The sequence below is a fragment of the Drosophila virilis genome, chromosome 5 (assembly GCF_030788295.1).
Source record: "Drosophila virilis strain 15010-1051.87 chromosome 5, Dvir_AGI_RSII-ME, whole genome shotgun sequence".
NCBI lineage: Eukaryota > Metazoa > Arthropoda > Insecta > Diptera > Drosophilidae > Drosophila > Drosophila virilis.
The window spans coordinates 8,166,699-8,185,727 of record NC_091547.1 but is presented as its reverse complement, the minus strand read 5'-3'; the positions used below and the strand labels follow the sequence as shown (position 1 = coordinate 8,185,727).

Below are 19,029 nucleotides of genomic sequence, written 5' to 3'. Positions count from 1 at the left end.
TGCTTTTGCTGTTGTTATCTGCTACGCAGCTTTTGCTATTTGCGCTCATAATTTGCTTTTGCCTAATGCGATGCGACGCATATATAAATAAAAAAAAAAAGAAAAAAAATTGCTGACAGTCATTTTACGAGTGTGAGCGAGAGAGGTGCGAGACAAAATGGGCACTGGCCAAAGCAAAAACAGAAGAAAAAAAATGACAAAAGAAAAACAAGTAAATAAAATAAAAGGCAATGCCTGCGCTCTGGGTGCGGTTATTGATTTTCTGTTCACTGATGAGCAACAACCAGCCAAAAGCAAAGCAAATGATGCTGATGATGATGCTGATGCTGATGATGATGATGCTCATAATCATGTAAATGCTGCGTTAGCAATTTTTCGTTGTTATTCTTGTTGCTGTGCTGCCCAGAGTGGGGGGGGGGGGGGGGGGTGGCGGTGTGGCAAGGGAGGTAACAAATCTGTACGAAAATTGCGTAAAGCAACACGAAAAGCGCATTAAAAGCTCAAAACGAACGATTAAAGCCGCAAATTTCAAGACTCGACCGTTAGCAAAATCCAGCAGACAAACAACACACACACACACACACACACACACACACACCAAAAACAGACATAGAGAAAGGAAGAGGGGGTGAGAGAGTGAGAGATATATCAATTCTGCAGCTCATCAGCAGAAGAAGCTGAAGAGGAAGCAGAGCAAGAAGAAAGAATATGCATTAAATGCGCAAATTTGCGTATTTCCGTTATCCGGTTGACGTGCCAGCCAAAATAAAGAAGAAAAAAAAATTAATAAAACAAAATGCGTATAAATAATGCAATGGTGTTTGTGTTTGTGCCTGTTGAAATAAACACGCACAGCAACAGAACCAAACAGAACGCAATACTACAATAAACGCAAGCGACAGAGCCAGAGCGAGAAGAAGAAGAAGAGCCAGCAGGAGCCAGAAGGCAGCCAAACTCTGTGTGCGCTGACAGCCAGCCTGATCTTGATAAATGTGCCCAGAGCGGAGCAGAGCAGGGCAGAGGGGCAGGCGGGCAATGCAAATGCAAATGCAGAGGCAAAGGCAAAGGCAACAAACTGCCAATTAAGTGCCAAATTATGCCAACGCACAGCAACAGTAACAGCAACAGCAGCAACAACAGTAACAGCAGCAGCAACAACAGTAACAGCAACAGCAACAACAGCAACAGCAACAAGAAGCTCTGGAATACTGTTGAATATACGCTTTGCCTTTGTGCGAGATGCCCAAAAGGTACTCGACTGCCAGATACCCAGCAAATGTTAAAAAGCTATAGAACAAATGATTGTTATCCTGGTCAGAACAAGTTGAATAGTGTTTACTCTCGACTATGCCAGCAACTGTTGCAGTTGCAAGGCCGCGCCAACAAAGCACACATTGTTATCGCAAGTGGAGCAGGAAAAGTAAAAGTTTTCTAAAGCTGGCCCCAATGTAAAGAAACAACAACAACAACAACAACAACATGCAACACAAACACACAACTTGGTGAACTCTGAACATGCAACTGATATTTAGGTGTATTTCTTGGCTCAGAACTTGGTCGAAAACTTTTTCAATTTACTGCGCGCATTTAAAAAGCAATCATTTGCATAGCGAGGGGGCAAGTGGCTGGGTTCATAATGCAAATTTAATGTAAGCCAAATGAGGCAGCCCGAAAACCCTACTGACATATATATATATATATGTATCTGGGCATATATGCTATTCGTGCTGGTCATTTGATTGCATTACGCCTCAATCTAAATGTAAATGGGCAATTGGCAAAAAGGATAAGTGAAGAAAACGAAAAAAAAGTGGGCAGAAAGCAATGTTAACTGGGCCAACAACTGAACTGAACTGAACTGAACCCTGAGGCAAGGCCTGCGGACACAGAGAAAGTGTTGGAGGTGGAGCTCAGCTATGCTTGCCACAAATGCGTTGCAGCTGCTGCCTGCCTGCCTGCAACTGAGCTGGAGCTAAATACATGTAAATAAATTAGAATTTGATGGCCAAGTGGCAACTGGCAACCGGGCCAGACTACGAGCATTGGCTATAATTGAACTGCCCAAATGCAGAAAATAGCCATTTTAAAAGGAAGCCAAACGCACAACTGGCTTGCGGTCTGCTGCTGTTGCTGCCAGGATACTCGGCCCGGGGCTACGACCACATTTGCAAGTTGCACAAAACTTTTGCAACATGAAAAAAAAAAAACAAATAGAAAACAAGAACTGGCCACTTGGTCTGGTCGAAGAAGAAGAACAACAATTTGAAAATCCGGCTACAGTTGCAGTTGTTGATGTTTGTTGTGGCTCCCGCTGTTGTTGTTGTTGTTGTTGTTGTTGTCGCAGCAAAAAATGCATATGAGCTGCACAAACAGACTGAGCAACTGTTGCAACAACAATAACCATGCCCATTTGCTGGTCAAAGCGACAATTTACTTGTTAGGCATGCCGTCTGGCAACTCTGGCAACGGGCAACTCTGGCATTTGGCAACTGACAACCAAAACTTTGCACGAAAAGTTTCCTGCAGCATTTCTGTGCGTTCAGCTTACAAAATGGCCCAAACAAAGAACAACAAAAGCAACAACTGAGAGAAAGGGAAAGGGAAAGGGAAACAGAAAACAGAAACAGTCGCAATTGAAAACGCCTTGTGCTTAACCTCAATTTATTTTCGTAAATCTTTTCATGAGCTCAGTTGGCAAAGGCAGAAATGGAGGGGGGAAGGGTAGTTGGTAGAAGGGACAACACGCGCCTAGTTGAGCCAAGGGTGGCCAATTTTTGTGTGTGTCTCTCCCACACATGAGATAGAGAAGAGCGAAGCGAAACAAAACTCAAAATTGAATTTCGCCTGCATTAATTATGCAGAAGGAACAAGTTGCCCTTTTGGGCCAAGCTGTGGACTGGGCAAGTGGGCTGTGGGGGCTGTGGGGGCTGTCAGCTGTTTGTGTACATGTACATGACAAGTGCTCGGTTAATGTTTGCCCAGGCCAAAAGTAAAACGAGCCAAATGTGGCAAGTAAGCTTAAAGAGCATGGCCGAATACGCTGTCAGCTATGCGAGGCCTTTAAATTCGTCTCTAACCTGACCCAACTTTAATACTGAATGAGATTATCATATTATAGACATATTTAAACGAGTTGGCATTTGTTTAGAATTATAAATGAGATATTGAAGAACTCACATACCAAATTTAATATCTCTAGTTCTTATAGGCCCTGACTTCTAGACGGATTAACTTTATAGGGCCATTTTGGCTTGTTTTCTGAGAATATGCAATCGAATATTCACTTTGCTTACAATTCTATTTATAACTGAGCCTAATATGGCTACAATTTATAGTAGCCCCATCTTCTGCTTATTACTTATTTAATAAGCAATTAAATGCCAAATGTGAAAACTCTATCTAATATATATATAACTAAGACTGTGCATCCTTCCAACTCTTGTATTTCATTTAGAATCTCCAAAGGTCACAAAAAGCTACGTTAGCAATTTAAAAGATATAGCACATAAATATGCTTAAGTTCAGCAAAGGTTTACTCTATGTAGTCGCGGATTCGCCCCTTTTCCACCCTTCAAAGTGAAACTAAGAAGCTACCTACTAAACTTAAAAGCTCTTGCTCCTGTTGCGAATAGCTGGAAGTGCACTCGCATATACCAAATTTAATACGTTTTTCATTTGCAGCTCCTGTGCTCTACCTAGTATATGGCTATAAACGTATTTTATTGGGGCTGTACGTGCAATTTCTCAGCTGCTGGCGAGCCTGGCACAACTTTATGATACCCTTTTTTATGTGTTGTTTTTTTTTTTTTGATACTTTTTTGGCTGCACTGCTACTTGTTGTTTATGCATAACCGCCACGCCCCCCTCCATCCCTAGGCCCACTGAAAATCATCTCAGCTGACACAGTTTTCCGTGCTCATTATGCTTGAAGGTTGTTGCCCGTTTCTTTGCGCACTTTTTTTTAAGTTTTGCTTGTTTTTAGTTATTCCGCAGCTGTTTTTTGTTGTTTTCATTAAGAGCACAGAGCATTTTCTTGTTGTTTGGCTTTGTTTCTATTTTTTTCTTTTTTTTTTTACCAAGTTTTGCGCTTGACTAACAAAACTTTAAACTGCTGCAAGCTGCAAATTAAACTTCTGAGCGCTTTCACCTCTTCGACAAGAAGAAAGCAAAGAAAAACTCTATAAAACATTTTAGCTGCTCGATATTAACTTTGCGTAAAGCGCTTTTATGTGAGCATTTGCATATTTCATATTTGCCAGAGGAATAGTTGTGGGCGGGGCCAGAAGGGCAGACGCTTTGCCATATATCACAAATGGTGTCAAGCATACGCCGTGTTGCCCAGCCAGCAGCAGCTGCAAATGTTGCAACAGTTGCCACTGTTGCTGCTGCTACTGCTGCTGCTGCAGCAAATGCAAATTTAATGCGAAAAATATTAAAGTCAGCGCCATTAAGCGGACTGCAAAAGGCAGCTGCTGCCTTTTGCTGCTGCTGCTGCTGTTGCTGCTGTTGCAGGTGCCAGCATTCGGCTGGTGGCACGTTCAAAAGACATCATTTAAATTCATACATGACCCACATTGCAGCATCAACTGCATGGGCCCAATGCCTCGCCTTGCCTCGCCTCGCCTCGCCTCGCCCGCTGCTCATGTTTTATTAACAAAGCAATTTATTGCATAAAATTCGCACAGTTGCAGCCGCAGTTGCAACAGTTTATCGATTGCCCGTAAGTTTTGGGGCCGCATTTAACGAGGCCAGCGGCCAACAGCCAAGAGCAAAGAGCCATGGCCAAAAGCTGGCGTCTAAGTAAGCGTAAGCCGTAAAAATGAAAATGCGATTCGGTGGCAGTTTGTTCGCTGAAAAGTAGGCAACAAATGTGGCCCAAAAGTGCAGCAGGCGGCAACATGGCAATTAAAGTTGCAATAGCCACACGTGAGCAACAGCTCGACTGCAGCAAACCGCCAGCCAGTGAGGCGTGGCACGCCCACTAACAACGCCCCGCTACTAATTGCTGCATAAATCAAGCGGCAACAACGACAGCAAGATCCGAAGCGAATGGGTGGGCACGGCCATGGGGGCAGGCGAAGCTGGCTAAAAGGGCGTTTGAAAAACGTTTTAAATAAACTGTGCAGCCAGATGAAGAAGAACAAGCAGCAAGTGGCAAGTGGCAAATGGGCGAGCAGCAAGGATATGTGGGGCACAGCCCCAAAGCAAGCAAAAAGCAACACACACAAAAAAAAAACTGGCGAGCATTTTGTTATGCTTTATGAGCCACTTTTGGCCAAATGATTTGTGTATACAAATGCGCAAATGCAGCAAATGGGTGTCTGTATAGTGTATATGTATGTGTGCCGCACACACACAAACACACACACGGACAATTTATGTGCGCCATAAAAATTGCGGGCCGCAGTGCGTATACGCAATAATACAATTTTTCCAAACGCCGTAAATATTTTAATTAAATTGCGCAGCAAACGCGTGAAAAACGCAAAGGAAAGCGAAGAGAAAACGCAGAAACGAGAACAAAAAATAAAAACCAAAAACGAAATACAAAATTTTTGGCCATAAGCGCATTTAATGTTTAATTTGTATTGTATTTTGTTTCGGCTTCCTTTTTTTCTCTCTCATTCTGTGTGTGTATTTTTTCGTTAAAGTTGTTAAGCCGGCGGCTTGTGTGCTTTCAATTTGCCCCTGTATGAGGGTGTGTGTGTGAGTGTGAGTATGTTTGTGTATGTGTGTGTGTGATTGTGTTCTTGTGTGTGTCCAAAACAAATTACAATACATTCGCGCTAGCTTTGGGCGCGCTTTACTGCTGTCTAAAAATAAAAGGTATATTTAATTAGATGCCGCGTTTCTATACCCTGTTTTTTTTTTTATGCCAACATGCGGTGGACTTTGCGCTAATGTTTTATTAATGCGATTCAATTTGGGAAGCTGCATTTACCTAAGCTGTAAATGGCAGAGCATGAAAGCTATAAGAATAACATGTTATGTTTCGACATGGGAAGCTTCTTTTTATTTATGATTTTTATTAATTTCTTGTATGTTTCTGCCAATTTGAAATTTTGGAATGTGCATTTGCACATTCAAGAAAGGGAAAAGAAATTGAATATAAGGCACAGCTAAAATATTCAGAAAATCTAATGCCAATTTATATAAAATATCTATATTAGCAATCATTCAATAAAGAACCCAATGCGAATTCTATAAGAAGAGCCTAGATAGAGCCTAATTCATTCACAAGATCTTGTGTGGCAAAAGAAGAGCAAAAGTAGTTAAGACTAAATGGCTGCAATCCGAACAAAGGGATATTGATTAGGAACAGCTTAGTTGACAAAAACCTAATTTATTTTAAAAACTATTTACATGCATTCACAATCATTCATACATGCACTTTAAGAAGTGTGTCATAGGGAACAAACCTTATCTAATGAAACCCAAACCAAATTCAAATTCATAAGCTAAAAATTATTTATGCAATAAATGCGATTTGTACAAAAGAAGCTCGGCTTACCCCAACGAGCGGCGCTGCAGGGTATAAAAGCTAGAAACTCGATAAGAGAATGCAAAAGCAAGAATTTGAGTTAATCCACAGCGTTTGCAAAGTGGTGCAGAATTGTGGTTGCGCAACCTTAAGCAGAGAAAATTAGTTTCTCGAGTCGATAGAGATGCAGATAAAAATGCTGATGATGATAATGATGCCTGCTATTTGTGCTAAAGGTCAACTCTTCAGCAGCAGGTATATTCATTTATTGAGCCAAGTTCGTTGTGGTTGGAAGGGAGAGGGTGAGGGAATGGGGCAACGAATTCTCAGTATATCTCATGGCCAAGCAGCTGCGACTAAACCGCTTACTTAATGGCCAAAATGCGAAAGACAGACAGACAGCTTCTCGTGCTTGGCATTTAGCGAACCGCAGGTTGGGTTTCGAACAAGTGTCTCGGTCATAGTCGCATTTTGTACATACTTATAAAGATAAACGTAAACATGTTAGCATTTCATAACGCGTGAACAAATTCAATTAAGTTGCCACAAGCTACCGAGTCCTTGGGATCTGAGACCAGCTTCCAGCTCCCTGACTTGCTCGTCCTTTGTCTTCTGCTGTTTTTATGGGACAAAGCAAACGGCGACAAAATTAAAGTAAATAAACAAGCGTCGAGTGCGGCAGCCTCTGTGCGAGGACAATTGGCATTGGTCACAGTTTGTTGTGCCTTTGTGTCTCTGTCTGTGACTGTTTCTGTGTGTGTGTGTGCGCGGTTGAGTGTGCTTCGATGTTTTTGTTGCGCTGCCCAAATAAACCGCAAAAGCCACACTGACGGCACAAAAGCCACAACACTCGCAACAGTCAACCACTGGGGCTCGCTGTCAGACAATGGCCATATAAATGTGTCCCCAGTGTATGTAGGGGTGGGCGAGGGGCGTATGCTCATTGTGCCACGCCCACAAGCACTCTACCCACCTCACTCTGGCCACTTCACAGTGGCCATTGTATGCGCTGCTTGTCAAGGACATGGCAGTCGCATAATTTTCAATGCAAATCGTTGCCATTTGTTGCGCCGCACAAAGACGGGCAACAGTTCTCTCAGCTACTCCCTGGGGTTAGGGAAGGGAGGGGAGTTGCCACAAAAGCAGGCAACAGCTTTTAACTTTGTTTTTTGTGTGTTTATTGTTTACCTTAGGGAATTGTGCTCGAAATGCCTTATTTAACTTTCGCTTCTTGTCTGTTCTTTGCAGATACACGATGATCTAGAAAGCGATCCGAACTCTTCTGGCTCTGGCTTTGGACCCGATGACGAGGACGCCGACGTAACCGATCGTCATTCGAGCTCACACAATACGCGTGTGCAGAACGTGGCCAATACAAATAGTAAGCATAATACGAACGACTACGACGACAACAACGACCTCATCTCGAGTAGAGTCAACCATCATAATCAAATCGACATCAACAACAAGAACAATATCAATAATAATAACAATAACAATATCAATAATAATAACAATCATCAAGCGAATAGTGGCACAATCATTGGTAGTAGCACCAACAACAACAACAACAACAACCAGAACCTGAACCTGAACCAGAACCAGAACCTGAATCAGAACCAGAATCAGAACAACAACGGCATCATCAGCAGTGGCACAATCGGTAAAGATCAAGCTAGACTAACTACAACAAACATAGCCAATGCCCACGTTAATTCATCTAATTCCAATAACCAATTCACAAACACAACAATCACAGAAACAACAACAACAACAACAACAACCACTTCCAATAAATCCAATTTGAACACCTCAAACCTAGCGCCCCTTTCAGATAAACAGACAAAGCCAACAATAACTTTAATTAGTTACAACAACAGCCACAGCAACAACAACGCGAACAACAACCACCACGACAACAACAACAACAACAACAACCGTCATATTATTGCCATTAATAATAACTTACACACAACAACAACAACATCTTTATATCCAGCAGCTAACACGCCAACACCAACAACACCAACAACAACCACAACAACACAAACAACAACAACCACAAGCACCACCACCATCAAACCCCAAATCAACAATGCGCCCACTGTCATCTCCTCAGCAGCGGAGCCAACTGGCACCACGAACTCCACAACCATATCCAGCACACCCTCAACTCCTGCCATTAATCAGTCCACGCCCACAATTGCAACGGGTCGGCAGCCGGTGTTGCCCGATCGGGATGAGGATGATTCCTTTGATCTGGATGACACGCAGGCGGGCAGCGGCGATGGTGAAGATGACGACGATGATGACAATACTGATGATAATGATGATGATAATGGTGATGATGATGATGCCGAGGATGATGACGATCAGTTAGTTGATCCACATCCCGAGAGCGAAATCAGCCAAACGAGACACACAAATCTGGACAAGTCCAATGTGGACACAAATGAACGCAAGCCCGTTGTGGATGATGACGAGGATGGCGACGATGGGCGACTCATCGATTTGGATGACAATGTGGATGAGGACGATGTCTACACAGAGATCAGTGTCAACAAGGATGTGACCCACACAGCCGGCGGATGTCAGTGGTTCTTTCATTTTGATTTTGTTTATTTGACATCTTCTTCTTATTCTTCTTGTTTTTCTGTTGTATTTTATTGTGTTTTACTTTGTATTCACATATCCTTTGTGCTTTTTGCTTTGTTATCGTTGCGTTTCCTTTTGTTTATCTTGCTTTATACATTGTTGCTTTTGTCTATCTATTTACTATTTACTTTTATGTTCTGTGCTTTGTTTGTTTGTCTATTTTATGCTTTAAGTTTATGCTTTGAGGCATGTTTCGGGTGTGCCACAAAAATCAGTCGACTGCCGGCTACACTGCGCCAAAAGATTGGCTTTAAAGTGGGCTACGAAATGTCGTCCAATTGGATCAAAATTTGAACAACTTGGCAGAATCTTAGCCCAGCTGCAAGCCTACAATATTTTTTGGCAAATTACAGTTTATATATTTTAGCTATGCCATTTTCTTGCAGTGTAGCTGATGCGTGCGACTGGCTTTTGTGGCTTTTCGGCTACCAATTTGGCAAAACTTTTGACAGCAATGACGTCACATTTGCCAATTGAATTGCATACCTTGCGGGGCTTGCATAAAATTTGCATTTGACACTGCCATTGCCATTGTTGTCGGTTTTGTTGGTGGCCGTATTTATTTATTTATTTAGCAAATTGCTTTGCTTTATTGATTATCTTGTTATGCAGCTTAATTAATTTTACAAGCACTTATTGTCTTCCGTTTCCATATAATTATTATGTATTCCCTTTGTTATTATGCACACACTCAATATATATGTATTTGTATCTATATTAACCCCTTGGGCAGCTTATTTATTTTGTAAGTCGTATATTTGGTGCTTTTATTTGATTGACAATTTAATTTCGAGTACACATTGAGTTTAGTTTTAGAGGTCATCACGGCTGCTGCAAACTTTCTCTACAACTTTCTCTCGTCTCTACGCGTTGTCCTTTGTCTCGGGTCTAGTTTCTCTCCACACATAATCCTAGCATCAACTAAATGTACATCCAACAAAGTTACAATTTTCAGCTATTTTCCAGATCAACTTTCACATATATATATCAATCATATCATTTGTCACATTCATGCCCACATTCATTAACTCATTCTTGCACTTTTGGCTGCTTAAAGCTGGCCCAAGGCTTTTAGCTTTAGATTGGGTTCGAATTTTTGCTATTTTAAATTGAAAGTTCGGAGATTAATTAATGACTATTGCTGTCATTTGAGCTGATAAGTCCGAAAAACAAACAAACAAACGATTTGAGTGGGCTGCTCCCTTAACCCCAGCTGGCTATAAGAAAAGCCACTCAATCAACGGCTGCCATTTTGCTGGCTTTTCGAGCCGCACAACACGCTTCCCAATTGTGTGTTGTAAAGTTCCATTAACACACACAATCACACACACACACACACACACACACACACAGACAGGCCCTAAGCATTAGATTTACTGTCTGAACTTCTACAGCGTCGAACTTCTGAAGGTACTCGGTAAGCTGCGCTGTGATTTTCCACTGGCAACGAGTGGAAAACACTTTACATGAAAAATCACGGCTGTCCCAGTATTGGACCAGAGTGGGGGTGGGTTGGGGTAGGGTAACACGTTGGCAAAGCAACCCGGCGATCTGTTAACCATTCCGCCAACGCCCTTGGAGTTCGCTTTGTGAGCCGCTTACTTGTGAGGCAGTTGCCACATTGTTTGTTGCTCATACGACGCATTGGCGTTTACAGCCTGTGTGTGTCTCTGTATGTGACTTGGCTTTGACAATCAACGTTTTATAGTGCCTCTGGCCACGCCCACATCAATATAAGTGGGCGCACGCACGCAGGCAAACAAAGACAAGCATGTCACAGCAGCACTCGAGCGGGAGAGGGTCTGGGTGAAGGGGGATTGCAAAGTGCATTTTTCAATCAGGCAACAGTCAAAGAGTCTCCTGTAACTCCTTTGATTTGCATTAGACAACAGGCAGCAGCAGCAGCTGGCTGCAGTTCCCTGTCGATAGCAAATACTATTTATAGAACCTGCTCGCAATGCGCCCTAGCCACGCCCCTTTGCTTAACATTTCTCACATTTCCGTGGCTTAAAGCTAACCTGAGCTCAACCTTAAGTACAAATACGCTCAGTTCTCTTGAAATATGCTCATTAATTGGCTTTTTTTCCGAACAGGTTCACAGGGTATACGAAAACAGCATATGCCTCGAGCCTTGTTTATTCTAATTAATATGGCGAATCGTAATTCAATATACGCGTATTTAGCCAGCACACGGAAGCTGACAAGTCAGCACGAGGGCAGTTTCATTAGTTTCAGAAAATATTAGTCGAAACTTAAGTGAAATCTTTCTACATAAAAATGGGTTAGTTCCTGATTAACAAATGGCTTGCGATTAGGTTTAAGGAATCAGTCAACATTCACTTACCTATAGGGTTTTTATGTATTCCCCATACGAAACATATTTCCCATGCTAGATGTATGTTGAATATATACAAGATAGATCCATTGGTATAACTCGGGATCGATGGAAATAGCGGAAGTTGTAGACGTGTTTGGGATAAAGACGATTATGGTTTTCTGAAAATGTTATATACATTTTTTCTATCAATCAATTTATATAAATTAGTTTCATAATTGATGAGTTTAAATATTATAATCTCCCTAATTAAATTCCGGCACTTATCAAGCAGCCCTCGCCCACACACACACGCGTGCTTGTATTTGTGTTGACATTGCGAGTACGATACAAGGGCTAAGCAAGCAATATGTTTGTTCGTCTGTTTGTTTGTTTGTTTGTCTTAAGCTCGTTTCAACCCAACCTTTGGCCTGTTCCTGACATGTGCTTGGCGGGGCAGCAACAACAACAACAACAACAATAAAGCGCACACATGCCGCCCTGCGGCAAAAGAAATGTCAATTAAATTAATTAAAAATCATTTGTGCCAACTGCTAATTGGCATTAAATTTGCGCATTCAGGTGTTTACGAGCGAAAAATGAAAAAGTTTTCAAGCTATCAAAAATTGTAGTTAAATTATGCAAATGCGAGTCAAAAAACCTGCCAACTGCCAACTGGGTCAAATTTGGGCTAAAACTAATGCTATCTCTCGCCTGGGTTGGGATATAAAAACCAAATTTGTGAAAATAGTTTTTTTTTAGATTATAACAGGGGCAAATATTTTGCTGCGAATTAATTTATAAATGGAATTTCGCGTAGTTGCAAAAGCCATCAAAATTGTCTAAGCGCAGTTAAACTAACTAACTAACGTAGTATTACTCTAAAAGCCTTGTACATATTGCATCTATATAGACTCACACTCACACACACATAGCTCAGCTCATTAACACACACACATGCATACACACACACAACTGAACATACACGCACACGAACACACACACACACACACTGGACACACACTGGTTTAATGTACTACGTAACTATTTGTGTTTCTGCACGCCATATCTCGCATAACCTCACAAATGTTATAGACATTACTAAAGTGTGGACATTCCGTCAACTTCTTGCAGCGGGCGGCAGCAGCGGCAACAGCAACGTCCAGGAATTGGACCCGAATACGAATATCAATAGCCAGCCCACAGATACGAAGATCATCGAGCACAGGCCCGGCGGCAGCGGGGAGGTGGTCATCATGAGCGAGGAGGATCGCACGACAAGTTTCTTTGCGCAGCCAGGCATCTTGGCTGGTGAGTAGGAGGCATACATCCCACTTTTGGCATGTTTCCAATAATTGTGATATCTGTTTCGCTTTTGCAGCTGTCATTGGCGGCGCCGTTGTTGGCCTGCTGTGCGCCATTTTGGTTGTCATGTTCATCGTTTATCGCATGCGGAAAAAGGACGAAGGATCCTATGCGCTGGACGAGCCAAAGCGTTCGCCCGCTAACAATTCCTATGCGAAAAATGCGAATAACCGTGAATTCTACGCCTGAGATAATGGCCAAGCGCGCAGGTATTAAGCTGAATGGGAGCAGCAGACAGGATGTGACAGGGCGTGGCAGTCAACAGCAATTGGCACGGGTTCGAATGCGATTAAATAAGCTCAGCTCAATACACTGCGCGAAAATAGCCCATTTGTGGCAACAACAAACTAACAAAACAACAACAGAAACAACAACAGAAGCAACAGCAAACAATTCTTGAGAAAACACACAATTTATTCGTGAGGGGTAACATTTAAACATAAAAGCAAAAACAAAAGAAAATTCGGAAAATTTTCAAACTTACCTGTAAGTTAAATGCGTCACACACCCAACCACCCACACACACACACACACATACATACAACAAGCAGTGTGTGCGTGCGTGCGTGCGTGCGTGCGTGCGTGTGTGTGTGCAAACTTTTCTAATTAAGTAAGTTTTAAGCAAATTGTGTAATACAACAACAACAGCAACAACAACAAAATATCAAATATTATATACAAGCAAAGTAAATCATGCGAAATTTAATATATAAACAAAATTATATATAAATAAATATATAAATAGTGAAGAAAAAAAAAAAAAACAAAATTAAAAGAAAACAAAACCATTATAAGGGCGGGCAAAATTAAGCAAATTAATTATGAATATAATGAGTAGAGCAAAAATTAATAACAAATAAAAATTAATAACAATAATATTAACAACACACACACACAGACACACGCAACTACATAGATGTAAACGCAAAAGTTAGACGAAGAAGAAGAATGCGAGAACTTTTCGTGCATATTGAATATTATTAAATATTATATGTTAGCTGAATACACAACACACATTTAACTAATTGGATGTCACTCGAAAATAAACAAAAAAAAAAACAAATAAACAAACCTTTAAACAACAAGCGCCGATTTGTAAAACACATAAGAATATGTTAATTTTTAAAATTAAATCGAATTACCACAAAGCCCAATTAAAACCTGAATTAAAATAAAAAACAAAATCCGAATTATCTGTGTGGCACATCCGAAATATTGAAATCGATGCATAAATGTTTTTAAGTTTATATACATATTATACATAAGCATAACTATGTAATTATTAGTGTAATTCCTAAACAAAAAACGAAAAAAACTTGAAATAAAAAAAATTACAAAAAAAAAAAAACAAAATAAAAAGCGAAAACAAAGCGTAAAACATTTTCCTGGCAAAACAAAAAGAAAATAAAATTAGAAAAAAAAAACAACACACAAATTTCTACTATTTTCTAAACAAAACAAAATATAAGAAACAAACTTAAGGAAAATATTTATTGCAATTTAAAATGAAAAATGAAAAATGTAATGAAATAAATCTTAAAGCAATTTGTATAATTTAATTAAGTTACGCCAGCCTAACAACAACAAATTGATATATCGTTTTTTACTGCGCTTCACTTAACTTGAGCTGCTTCTTCTTCCATGGCTAAGAATCAAAATCAAAATACCGCATGCAACAATTGTGCATTTATTTAGCTTTACGTTCAAATTGCGCTCTTAAATTGTTTATAATTTTACAAGCAAATACAAAAATAAATATAACATAAACAAAACAAAAAAGAAACCAACACGCAATAGTAAAAGTCTATTATTGTTAAGTTTACAAAGAAAACTCCTGCCCCAATAAATACACACACACATACACACACACAAAATACTGTTAAAAAACCTACACACACACACACACACACACAGACACCCATTTGCAAAGAGAAAACTTAAATGTAGCCGCAATATTTGTTCAAATGTTAATCGAACCCAGCAGAACCTTCACTTTTAACGCTCATATGCCATATTTTCATTATGAAAAGAAAGTTATAAAAATAATTATAATAATAATAGCATAAAATTAAGCCAACTAAATCAATTGTGTGTGTAATTATCATGTGTAAGGCATATATAATTAATTAATTAATATGTAACTAATATATATATGCATACAACTACAGCAGACAGCATAGAAATGTTTAAACAAAAACTATCTCGAAGTCTCATCAAAATACCACGAAAATAAAAAATTAAAAAAAAAAAAAACAATCCACACACGTAAACATACACACACACACACACACACCTAACAAGATGAACAACTGAATGCATTCTGAATACGAATACCAACTTTTTCTACACTGTAAAAAACGCAACTGCAACCTTTTTATACACACATACAATACATATGTACTCGTAGATGTACTACAATTGTTTCACTCACTCTCCCTCTCTCTATCTTTTTTTCAAAACATTTTTTTTATTGCTATTATGTAAGCGTTTAGTTTGTTAGTTTTTTAAATGCGCTGAATGTACTGAGAAATTGGTTTTGATTTGCTAAATAAAAACGGTATAAAACTAATTTAAACAAACCGAACAGTTGTTTAAATCTGGGCGAGGGATAAACTGCAATATAAATCAAGGATAACTTCTTACATGGAATGTATCCCACCTTAAACGATGCTAAAGTCGAATTACTCAACACTGGTGCAACTAGTTTATGGCTAAAGTCAATTGTCTAATTCCTGACATCCCCACAATTTGATATCGACAAAATATATTCACATCTCTTTCATAAACTCTTGAGAGTTACGTGAAGAAAATAGAAAGAAAAAAAAATAGAAAGAAAAAATATTTAATAATAATATTAAAAGTTTACCTGAGAATGCCTGCATTCCTAATGTTTATCCTAATCCCTCGTTGTTGATTATGAATTTGAAGATGTAAAGATGAATGCGAAGATGTGAAGATGTATGTAAAAATGTAAGCGTGTATGTCAAGATGTCAAGATGAATGTGAATATGTTAAGATGAAAACGATGATGTAAAGATGAATGTGAAGATATTACGTTGAACGTCAAGATATAAAGATGCATGATGTAAATATGAGCGTGAATTCGAAAGAATGTGATGTAAGTTGTTTCAACTATTCAATTCCGTTTCGCTGCTCAGTCACTGACTTCGTATATTTTAGTTAAGTTATTTTAAGTGCATCTTTTAACAGTGGAAATGGGATCTTTGGGCCTTGTTCACCCATCCTTGATATGTGGCCATTTACAAATTGGCCTTCATCAAGGGCTTCAGGTAGGTTTCGAATGACTTTTGCACGGGCTTCTGGTTCATCGTGCTGCGCTTGGCCGCATCGAAGAGTCGTGGATAAACATTGCCGTCGTAGCTGCCCAGCACAGAGTTAAGAACGCGATCATGGAAGTCAAAGCCATCGCAGACGGCCACCGCATCCGGGCGGAATTTTTCCAGTGACAGCTCCAAGCGTTTCTGCAGAGATCGCAGATCCTCATCGGTCAGATTGACAAACTAAAAATTGAATAACATGATTATCCAGCTTTAGGGGAAGTACTACAAACAGCTTACTCTCAAGATCTCGTTCAAATTGTTGAGCACAGTCTGCACCAGAAACAGTTCCACCACATTTTCCAGCACCTTGTTTAAAGCGGGCGAGCGTTTCTGTGCCTTGGGTCCTGTAATTTGCGCAATAAACGTTTCACACACAAACTGACGACCATGGAGCTAAGAAGTGGAATTCAAATGGATTAGTTGTGGGAGAAAATAGAGAAAGCTTCACATTTGAAACTTACCTCGGCGGCGCGTGTCAGTTCGATGCCCGTGTTGTTGGTAGCCACAGCCTGCGACTGGCCAGCGGCAATGCGCTCCGATAAGTTCTCAAAGGCGATGCGGGTCTTACTGTAAATACAAAGGTCAATCTTGCTCCAGCAAACGTAATTCACACACTTACTGGGCGGCCGTGTACTGCAGCGCCTGGACAATGCACTGCCAGGAACCAGTCCACTTGGGAAACTCCTTTAGGCGCATGGATGACTCGAAGTAGGCATATGACGAGGAGGGCGTCTGGCCCTGCTTATAACTGGCCCAGGCCTTGACCAGAGCGCGTCCAATCTGTAGCAGCAGCACCGTGTTCTCGCCCTCATAGGTGTACGCAGCGACCGCATTGCCATAGATGTTGCTCAGATTGGCCGCAATGTGATAGCCATGACCGCCCGTGGAGAGACGCAGACGCTCAATGCCCGCACAGCCGTCGGTGGTGCAGAGGACCTTCAGAGCGCACGACAGGATGTGCATGTCGGGCAGGCGGTCGAATTTGCCATTGTTGGCATCCAGCACAGTCTGATCGTACAGCTCCCACATGTGCTCCGCGGCCAGGTGATAGGCCATGCCGGTGGCTATCTCGGGAAACAGTTTCAGGCGCTGCGTCACATGATCTATGATCTGCGGCTCGGGCTGACTGTGCGAACAAAACAGGAGATAGTCAGAAATAGTCGAACCAATTGCGATTCTTATAGTTACTCACTCCGGCTCAATGGGACTCTGGCGACGCACGGCGGAGTAGCGTGTGGCTATGGTGGCCGCTTGTAAAAGCAGCGTGGAGTTCAAGTTGACAATCAGGCAGCGCGTGAAGACCATGGTCAGATAGGTAACCTTCGAGGCGGGGCTGGCGGTGAAGGTGCCATCGCGATCCACCTTGGCGTATTTCATCAGCATGTTGGTGCGTGGAATGCGCACGTTCTTCAGCCCCAGAAAGCCCTGGTTGACCGCAGCCATGCCCAGTTTCTTGCCAATCTCACCAATATCAATGCCCGGCAGCGGCATGTGCGTCTCCGGATCACGCAGCGGCACAATAAACATCTGCACGCCCTTGTGCTTGCCAGCGATGTACAGCTGGGCAACCACCATGGCGTGGTTGGCCGTGTGACCCACTGCGAAGTGGATAGATACATTAATATTAAGATTTATTAGCGTACTCCGTGGAGGTAAAGCACTTACGGCCACCGGGCCACCACTTGTAGGCCTCCAGGTTGGGTGTGTTGAGCACAAATTCACCAGCTCTGGGATCATAGTCAGCGCGCGTCTCAATGCCACGCACATTGGTGCCATGGGCCAGTTCGGTTTGTGCATAGGTGCCAATTATGTTGCAGTTCTCGGCCAGGCTGCCCCACTTCTCCACCTGTTCGGGTGTGCCTTGACCCTTGATCACGTCCACGAACATGGTAATGTGCGTGGCCAGCGGATGATTGGCGGGAAACAGGCCATGGGCGAGCACCGAATAAAGGCAGCCACTGTAAAGGCGTAGGTAAAGAATTACAGGGTATAAAATAGTTGTTTGTAACTTACGGCCAAATGTCTTTGCCGCCAGGATTCAGTTTCTCCTGCAAGGCCTTCAGCTTGGGCGCTGCCTCGGCGACCTTCTTCACAGTCGAGTTGTAGAGATCCTCGTGGGACATGTACTCATGGTTAATGCCATAACCATCCTCCAGATCACTAAACACGGCCTGCTCTAAAGATATAAAAGGTACAAAAGTTAATACACTTTCACTATCTGGCTTCACTATCTGGCTCCAGACTTGCAGGAAGCAAAGTCTGATTCGGTGCGGCCTTTTACACTTTGGCTTGTTGTTTATCGAAAAGTGCAATCGAAAAGGTAAACACAAATCGCACTGATAAAAGCGCCAATCAACGCAAATGAATTCATAAAACATTAGAAGTCATTAGAAGCTTATCAGCCACGCGTTTTGTACACGTGAAAGCAGTAGATATTTGATATAATCTCATGGACTTTGTCGGCACTGCGAGTCGCTGGTTAACAAACCGTTAACTTGCCAAGCAGCTGGTCACGTATGTACGAATATCGAGCAAGAAAGAGAAAGAGAGAGAGAGAGAGAGGGAGGGAGAGAGGGGGAGAGAGAGAGCATTGCGCTTCACTTACCGATTACCCGTTTGGTGTTTAGTTTATCAGCTCCGCCTTGCCACCAGGCAGCGAATTCATCAACACTAAAAGTGGCCGCTGTGCGCTCCTTTTGCAGATCAGGATTTACAGTTGTTGGTATTAAATTCTTAATTTGCGACATTTTACAGTTACAATTTCACAACACGCACAAAACAAAACAAATTGAAAGCCGATCGATGTTGTCGCTCAGAGCCACAAAACCCAACTGAGCAATGTGCGCACAGAGCATCGAAGAGGAAAAAGCTTT

General features: G+C 41.5%; 2 protein-coding genes across 4 annotated transcripts in view; one reads left to right on the top strand and one right to left on the bottom strand.

Moving 5' to 3' along the window:
* Sdc (Syndecan) overlaps nt 1-14,174 on the top strand; it is a 132,064-nt gene extending 117,890 nt beyond the window's left edge. Inside the window, exons 4-7 of one of the 3 annotated variants that reach the window (XM_070210104.1) lie at nt 7,730-7,862; nt 8,481-9,071; nt 12,585-12,761; nt 12,832-14,174. In XM_070210104.1, the coding sequence (XP_070066205.1) occupies nt 7,730-7,862; nt 8,481-9,071; nt 12,585-12,761; nt 12,832-13,004 (1,074 nt within the window). In that variant the 3' untranslated portion in view covers nt 13,005-14,174. Of the gene's footprint in view, nt 1-7,729; nt 8,145-8,480; nt 9,072-12,584; nt 12,762-12,831 lie in introns of all 3 variants that reach the window. The other 2 variants (XM_070210105.1, XM_070210106.1) reach the window with 2 other exon arrangements.
* A 1,786-nt stretch (nt 14,175-15,960) lies between these two features.
* Nucleotides 15,961-18,995, bottom strand: Acox57D-d (acyl-Coenzyme A oxidase at 57D distal). Its single transcript, XM_002050690.4, has 8 exons — nt 18,762-18,995; nt 18,170-18,332; nt 17,822-18,114; nt 17,349-17,754; nt 16,776-17,282; nt 16,618-16,723; nt 16,394-16,549; nt 15,961-16,336 (listed from the first exon to the last, which is right to left on the bottom strand). The coding sequence occupies exons 1-8, from the start codon at nt 18,901-18,903 to the stop codon at nt 16,076-16,078; spliced, it is 2,034 nt and encodes a 677-aa protein (XP_002050726.1). The 5' UTR covers nt 18,904-18,995; the 3' UTR covers nt 15,961-16,075.
* Nucleotides 18,996-19,029: the final 34 nt, after the last annotated feature.

Coding starts and splice junctions, on each gene's coding strand:
- Acox57D-d (XM_002050690.4), bottom strand. CDS start 18,903: ATGTCGCAAATTAAGAATTTAATACCAACAACTGTAAATCCTGATCTG. Junction 16,550..16,617: donor AACTGACACGCGCCGCCGAG/GTAAGTTTCAAA, acceptor TCCACTTCTTAG/CTCCATGGTCGTCAGTTTGT. Junction 16,337..16,393: donor ATTTGAACGAGATCTTGAGA/GTAAGCTGTTTG, acceptor TTCAATTTTTAG/TTTGTCAATCTGACCGATGA.